The sequence below is a fragment of the Charadrius vociferus genome, unplaced genomic scaffold (genome assembly GCF_000708025.1).
Source record: "Charadrius vociferus isolate BGI_N301 unplaced genomic scaffold, ASM70802v2 scaffold1429, whole genome shotgun sequence".
NCBI classification, from domain to species: domain Eukaryota; kingdom Metazoa; phylum Chordata; class Aves; order Charadriiformes; family Charadriidae; genus Charadrius; species Charadrius vociferus.
This window is the reverse complement of record NW_009650164.1, coordinates 145,436-153,130: the sequence shown is the minus strand read 5'-3', so window position 1 is coordinate 153,130 and position 7,695 is coordinate 145,436. Positions and strand designations below refer to the sequence as shown.

The 7,695-nt window shown below is 64.4% G+C and overlaps 1 protein-coding gene across 1 annotated transcript in view; it reads left to right on the top strand.

Annotated features, from left to right (window-relative positions):
* The first annotated feature begins 601 nt into the window (after window positions 1-601).
* Window positions 602-7,695, top strand: part of FAM65A (family with sequence similarity 65, member A) — a 12,041-nt gene continuing 4,947 nt past the window's right edge. The window contains 12 exon segments of the mRNA XM_009892404.1: window positions 602-718; window positions 3,031-3,180; window positions 3,511-3,589; window positions 3,884-3,907; window positions 4,625-4,678; window positions 4,787-4,939; window positions 5,026-5,089; window positions 5,168-5,211; window positions 5,447-5,572; window positions 5,773-5,921; window positions 6,152-6,281; window positions 7,446-7,691. Coding sequence (XP_009890706.1) covers window positions 618-718; window positions 3,031-3,180; window positions 3,511-3,589; window positions 3,884-3,907; window positions 4,625-4,678; window positions 4,787-4,939; window positions 5,026-5,089; window positions 5,168-5,211; window positions 5,447-5,572; window positions 5,773-5,921; window positions 6,152-6,281; window positions 7,446-7,691 — 1,320 coding nt within the window. The 5' untranslated portion in view covers window positions 602-617.

Below are 7,695 nucleotides of genomic sequence, written 5' to 3'. Positions count from 1 at the left end.
GCTCGGCCTTTCCTTCCCCGACGCAGAACTCCTGGCAGAGCCGGGGACTTTCCAAAGCACTTTGTTGTCCGTGGGTTTCCCTCCTGGTTGCTGGAGCGAGCGGAAGCGAGCACTGAGACAGCAAAGGGCTGGGTGGCCAGGTCCGGCCCCGCGCCCTTCCTGCCCCCGCAGCGGGGTGGCACGGGTGACAGCGGGACAGGGCACGAGACGGGGCCGGGCTGGGGCACAGCGGAGGGTTTGCCACGGTGGTGTCCGGGAAGGGTGACCGTAGGCATTGGGCATCAACCCCTTCCTTTGACCGAGCTGGGACGTATCTGTCCGTCTGTCCCTGCTGAGTGCTCACAGTGTCCAGAGCTCTGCTCCACCCAGGACAGGGCACCAACACCATCACTGGGACAGCATGGGACCTGCGTCCCCGGTGCCACTGGGAGGAGCATCTCTGGGCTCAGAGGGAGGGAAGGCTCCTAGCCTGTGGGTGTTGTAGCCACCCTGGCCCATGAGTGCCGTTCCCATCCCGGTCTCGGCGGCAGCTCTGCCTGCGTGTGTTTCCCCACTCTGCTGCTGGTGACCCCGCTCTCTCGTGTTCCCCAGGGAGGCCCTCCAGGTCACACTCGACGATGTCACTGTCTGTGCGCCCGCAGCGCCGAGTCCTCGTCACCAAGATCAATAGGAGCCAGTCCTTCGCCGGAGTGAACTCGACGGCCGATCGCCCCTTCAGGTAGGAGACGGGTGCTCATGGTGCCTGCCACAAGGGACAGGGACGGGGACAGGCTCGGGGGTGGTGGGGGGGCGTGCTGTCCATCCTGAGTCACCTTCCCAACCCGCTGTCCCACCATCTCCCTCGGGGACCTTTGTGCTACCCAGGGGATGTCGCGGGGGGGGGCTGCAGGGAGCATCGAGGCCAGATGGGAGACAGAGCCCATCACCCCAACCCTACAGCGGGTCATCGGTGACCACCCTGCAGCCCTGCGGCTGCTGCCTCCAGAGCATGGAGGGGGCAGGCGTAGCTCACCCTCGTTCTTCAGCCAGCTCTTAAGAGCTTCCTTGTGACCATCTCATCAGGGTTAATGGGTGCGGTGAAGGAGCTGGGGTGGCTTTGAAGCATTGTGTCTCGACAGCCTTTGACATCCTGCGGCAGTTGGTTTCGGGGTTTGAGGGTTGGCGTGAATCAGGGTTTCCTCCAGCTCATTTCAAACCTGTTGCTGAAAGGTTTTTATTGGCTGCCCGTCAGATCTGTTGCGAGGAGCAGCCATTCCCTACTCATCCCCTCTGGCCGCTGGCGGTGTTACGGTCCCATCATACCCTTCCTCCTCCTCTCCGCCGAACCTCACGTCGCTGAGAACCACCCCGTGCGCTGCTCATCCGTGCCACCCTCCTCTGCACCGTCCCTAGCTCCTGGCTACCCTCTCGCAGGTGGTTCTTGGGACGTGGGCACGCCATGCTTGGGCTTGAGCTTTGGGCTGCAGGACTTCAATGCTTTTAATCCCTTTTCCTAGCACCCAGCCAGGCTCCTTACCTCCCACTGCACCCACTGGTGCCGGGGGAGAGACAGCGCTCAGCCCAGTGGCTGGGGAGACCAGCGCCAAGCTGCCTTGCCAGGTTATGGCCATCTTCACTGGGTGGGCACAAGCCCAAGTAGAGCCTCCCCACGCTTGGGAGGAGACCTCCAGCCCTGCTCGGCTCTTGTCCCCAGGTCCCGTCTAGCCTCTGGACCAAGTGACATGCTCCAGGCCACCAGCACATCATTGGATCTGGTGGTGCCAGAAGGGCTCTCTTGGGGACAGGGAAGAGGGAGGACTTTTGGATGCCTGCAGGCAAACGGCTGGTGGAGAGATGCTTGTGGGAGATGCCTCCAGGGGCCCTGGAGGACGGGAATGAGGAGGGATGGTGGAAATCAAGCGCTTACCCATCACTCTGTCTTGGGAGGAGGCCAAGACATTCATTTCCCCCCGCAATGATTCGGGGAAGTCTTTTGGCCACTCCTGCAAAGAGCGGCACAGGATGGGAGGTCCAGCCTGGGGCTGGGAACCGAGGAGCCCATGGTGTCTTCTGGGCGCCGGTGGCGCGACGATGCGTTGGAAGGAGGAAGGGAAGAGCCGGTCTGAGCGGGGCGTTGTTCGCTGGGCTGGGGAGCGACTCCCTTGCACAAGGCAGGAAGGGTGGTGTTTGGGTCCCGGCTGCTGGGTTGGTGTCCCTTCAGGTCGGCCAGGGGAGGTCCCCAAGGTGACGGTGGGACAGGTGGAGGCAACAGGCAGCCAGCAGCTCCGTACGGTGGGTTTGGTGCCATCTGGAGAGGCATAGCATCAGTGAGGATGTCCCTGCCCTGCCCCACATTGCTCCTCTGCGTGATGGGGTGACAGGGCTGCTTGTCCTTAGGATGCTCTGGTGCTGCCACCCACTGGGATCCCTGCCTGTCCCTGGGAGTGCGCGATGGCAGGGCAGGAAGCTGATGGCGTGTGTCACCCTACCACAGTGCCCAGGCCACAGGGAGCATCTCCATGCCCCTGGCAACCTGGGGTGCTGGGGATGGAGCAGAGCGTAGCCCCTTTGGAGGGTGACCAGGGCTGGAGATGTCCCCACGGGCACTCCAGGAGCACAGCTTGGCTGCAGCTGGTGCCAGCTCCGTTTGCCTTTGCTCCCCCTAACTGGTGTCTAGAACCCCCAGACCTCCGAAGAGGCTACCCCACGGCCAGCCTCTCGGACCCCTTGCTCTTCTCCACTGCCAGCTTTCTGGGTTTCTCCTTGTGTGGAAGCCAAAGCGGGCAGCCAAATGCATCAAGGGGGCTGCAGACACCCGGTGCCGGCAGCGCTCCTCATCCTCGCAGCCCCGTCTTGCCCGGCCCTGCTGGCTGGTTAGACTGGCTGCCGGGGAGTCCTGGGAGAGGCAGGCAGGTCTGGGCGGACCTGGCCTCCATCCCAGAGCTCCTTCTTGCCTCGAAACAGAGTGCCCGGCAGGCTGGGGCACCCAGGCGGACCCCGGTGCTGTGTGCTGACCCCAGCCGCCCTGGGTTTGCCTGCTTCTCTCCCCAGGAACCTCTCGCCCTTCACCCCCACCGTCTCCCGCAAGACTGGCTCCAGGGTCAGTAGGATGTTCTCAATGTCCCACAAATCGCCACCACCCAAGGTGCCTCAGCCCAACCGCCTGGACGAGGTGTACGAAGCTCTCAAGAAGGGCCTGACGTAAGTGCTGGGGCTCCCCATGGCTGGGTGGTTGGAGGCAAGGAGCCCCTGAGGGACACGGGGACAGCTTGTCGTGTGGCTTGGGGTTGGCAGGTCTCCGCTCTCACCAGGCAGGGACGTGCCAGGTCTCCTGGGCACAGTCCCTCAGGGTCCGGAGCTTCGTGGGGTTCCGCATCCCACCACGTCCCATGTAGAGGCACATGTGGGCTCCCTTGCCTGAGTGCTGGAGTGAGGATGCGGGGCTAGATGTGCTGGGCTGGTGCGGGCTGTGGGCGGCAGGAGCCCTGGGCAAGGTGTCCCAGCCTGACCCAGCGGTGTGGTTGCCCCCAGAGCCTACCTGGAGGTGCACCAGCTGGAACTGGAGAAGCTCAGCACCCAAATCCGTGAGTCCAAGAGGAATTCACGCCTGGTGAGTGTTGCTGGGAAGAACCTTACGGGGACCGGTGCTTTGGGCAGACAGCCGGGGTTGTGGGCACGGCTAGGGCAGCTCCTGGTTCATCTGTGCCACGGGGACATGAGGGACCAGCCCGGGTTCTGGTGTTGGGCTATGGGGCTCCTGTCCTACTGTCATGCACTCCCCAGCCCTGACTGGGTGCTGCATGTCCCCGCCGATGTGCGGTGGTGGGTGTGCGATGTGCTGGGTCTCCTTGGGTGGGCAGAGCGGGCTTTGTGCTGCATCTTATCCCTCTCCTCTCTCCTCCAGGGCTTTCTCTACGATCTGGATAAGGTAAGCGGGATCAGTGTCCTGTCCCTCTTGCCTCCCCCGGGGAGAGCCTCCCCAGCCCTGACTGGGTGCTGCATGTCCCCGCCGATGTGCGGTGGTGGGTGTGCGATGTGCTGGGTCTCCTTGGGTGGGCAGAGCGGGCTTTGTGCTGCATCTTATCCCTCTCCTCTCTCCTCCAGGGCTTTCTCTACGATCTGGATAAGGTAAGCGGGATCAGTGTCCTGTCCCTCTTGCCTCCCCCGGGGAGAGCAGCAGGGCTGTGCTCCTGCCAGCCCCGTCTCGCCTCGCACTGCCCCGCTGCCTGTCCCCCACTGTCCCCTTGAGTGGCAGAGTGCCTGCGGGGTGGGATCGCGGTCCTGCGGGCAGGGGGGGTCTGGGCAGAGGATGAAGCAGAGGACGGGCAGGCGCTTGTAGGCTGCTTCTTGCTAAAAAAAGCTGTGGTTGGGGACTGCTGAGCCTGGGTTAGCTCTGAGGCTGGGAGAAGGGCACCCCAGAGCCTGGCTTGTCTCCTGGGGGGCCCTGCGGAACAGGGGAGGTTGGAGGATGCTGCAGTACGTGGGTGCAAGCACAGCCGGCTGCCACCCGGCATCTCCCGGGCAGGGCTGGTGACCAGGATCCATCCCAGCCGCAGCACAGCCACGTGGCAGGGCTCATCCTGACCTGCGGCTCCTCTCCGGAGGGGGTGGGCTGCCTCTCCCGCCATCTCCTCTGCTTTTCCAGCAAGTGAAGTCGATCGAGCGCTTCCTGCGTCGCCTGGAGTTTCACGCTAGCAAGGTGAGAGCTGGGGACCGGGGTCACTTTGGGGCTCCCTCGGTGCCACGCCGGGACAGCCGTGCTGGCACCCGCCCTGCCCCTCAGCACAGCTCGGGCCTGTCCTTCCAGATAGATGAGCTCTACGAGGCTTATTGCATCCAGCGGCGGCTCCGCGATGGAGCCCACAACATGGTCAAGGCTTACAGCACGGGCTCGCCGGGCAGCCGGGAGGCACGTGAGAGCCTGGCGGAGGCCAGCAAGGGCTACAAGGAGTACACGGAGGTGAGGCAGCCGGCTGGGGAGGGCTGGCAGGGTGCTGGGTCCCATGGGTGGCTGCTGATGGGTGCTGTCCGTCCGTCTGTCCCCAGAACATGTGCCTGTTGGAGAACGAGCTGGAGAGCCAGCTGGGCGAGTTCCACATCCGGATGAAAGGTAACACGTCCCGCTCCGTCCCTGCCCTGCTGCCCGCCTGCCTGCTGCCTGCTGACGCCCCTCTGCCTTCTCTTGCAGGACTGGCAGGCTTTGCCCGGCTCTGTGCTGGTGACCAGTATGAGGTTGGTGGGACTTTACGGGCTGGGCTCTGCTCTTCTCCTGCCCTGTGGTCCTTGGGGTGCCTGGGGGGCGTAGGTGGGCGCTGGTGTGGAAGCATGTTGCAGGGTGGTGGTGGGTGGCGTGGGTCCCTGGCCATGCCCGGGGATGCATAGAGAGCACCCACCACCCCAGCACCCACCACCATCCATCTCCTGGTCCATCTCCATCTCCCCCATACCCACGCCTCTGTGTCCCCAGATCTTCATGAAGTACGGACGGCAGCGGTGGAAGCTGCGGGGGCGCATCGAGGTGAACAGCAAGCAGGTGTGGGACAGCGAGGAAATGGTTTTCTTGCCCCTCGTCACTGAGTTCCTCTCCATCAAGGTACAGTGCAGAAAGGGGCAGGGGTGGTGTGGGCCACCTACCACCCGGGCTTCCCTGCAAGATCTCACCTAAACCTCACCCTCACTGCGGGGGGAGGAGGCCATCTGGTGGTGGTGGCATCCTGGCACACAGCAGGGGTGCACACAGCGTCCATGAAGTCCGTGGCTTCATCTTATCCCCTCCTCCCTCTCCTTCCCCAGGTGACGGAGCTAAAGAGCCTGGCCAACCACGTTGTGGTGGGCAACGTGTCCTGTGAGACCAAGGACCTCTTTGCGGCTCTGCCCCAGGTAGTGGCTGTGGATATCAACGACTTGGGCACCCTCAAACTCAGCCTGGAGGTCACCTGGAAGTGAGTACCCCAGCAGGCATTTCTGGTAGTGCACGGCATGGCTTGGGGACACCTGGCACCGTCTGGCAAGAGGTGGCCTGCCCTGAGGTCTCTCCCATCCCAAAGCTGGGCTGCTTTATGGGAAGCCAGAGCTGGACTGGATGGCATCCTGGTGTCCTGTTCGCTGCAGAGCAGGGTTGAGACCCCCCTGGAGTGGCACACACCTCTCACCTCCTTGCTCTCCTCCCCAGCCCCTTCGACAAGGATGACCAGCCCTCGGCAGCCAGCACTGTCAACAAGGCCTCCACGGTCAATAAGAGGTTCTCCACCTACAACCAGAGCCCGCCCGACACGCCGTCCCTGCGGGAACAGGCTTTCTATGTAAGTGTGACACTGGGCAGGGCTGCTCAGGCGAGGGGGTCCCTGCGGGGACGTGCCCAGGCTACGTCCCAGAGGGTGGCAGGGCTTGGGGATGGGGGTGGGCAGCTCTTCTCCAGCCGTACGGCCATGGCTCCCCGGTACCGGCGCCTGCTCCTCCCGCGCTCACAGCTCCTCTTCTCTCTGCCCAAGAGCCCGGGGCGGGCGGCCGACAAGCACGGTTGGTCCTTGCTGGACATCTTTCGGGAGACACTCTTCGAGAAGCTGTCTCAGAGCTGCTCCTGCGGCGACGTCTCCTCAGCCGAGCTCGGGAGATGGCCCCAGCAGGGCCGCGTAAGTGCGAGGGCTGGAGCCGGCCAGTAGCTTAGCCCAGCGGTGTGGCCATCCCGCAGTAGCCGTAGCCGCTCCTTGTCTCCTACTCACTAGCCCTCGCTGATGCCCACAGGCCTGAACCTGCCAGGCTGGGATTTGGGGAGACATTGCCCAAGCTGGGGGGGCCCTGGGCTGCACGGGCCAGCCCCGCTCCTCTGTCCGTGCGCCCTCGTGCGAGAGCTGGGCACTAGTGAGTAGAAGGCTTGTCTGTGTCCCTGCACTGGTGGCGTTGGTGTGCTGTGCCGTGGTGTTGGTGTGGTGCTGGTGGGATGGTGCTGGCGTGATGGTGCTGGTGTGACACTGCCAGCGTGGTGCTGGCGTGATGCTGTCATGGTGCTGGTGTGACGCTAACGTGGCGTTGGCGTGGTGAACCACTGGTGTGATGGCCAATGCTGCCCCCCATGAGCTGGTGCCATCCTTGCAGCCATGGTGGGTGGTGTCCTTGGCTCCATGTGTCACACCCTGTCATGGCCGGGATGGAGCTGCCTGCTGTGCCGGGGAGCCGCCGGCACCCCGGGACCGCAGGGCGTGCATGGCTGGGCTGGAGCCAGACTCCCCCCCGGCATGGTGTGAGGTGCAGGGCTGGAAGGGGCAGCCGTGGTCTGCTGGGTCCTCACCGCTCATCCTGCTGTGCCGGCAGAGCCAGGGCGGTGTGGCAACCTGTGCCGGGGGTCGCAGTGGCCTCGGTGCCCTCTGGCTTGACCGGATCCTGCTCCCAGTTGAAGGGAAGGCAGCCGGAGGAGCAGGGGCAGCAGGAAGGTCTCACCTGACACCATTCCTCCCCTCCCTCCCCAGAACATGCTGCGGCGCCAGGAGGAGCTGGAGAACGGCACGGCCTGGTCCATCTCCTCCGAGTCCTCGGACGACTCCTCCAGCCCCCAACTGTCCGGCAGCGCCCGCCATGCCGCGCACAAGCCCATCGTGCAGCCTGAGGTGCAGGCCTCCGCCCCCGCCATCGAGATCTCCTTCTCCCAGCAGCCGGAGGAGGCCGGAGCCGGGCCCGGGGCTGGGGGCATGGGCATTGCCCCTAACTGGAGCCAGGCAG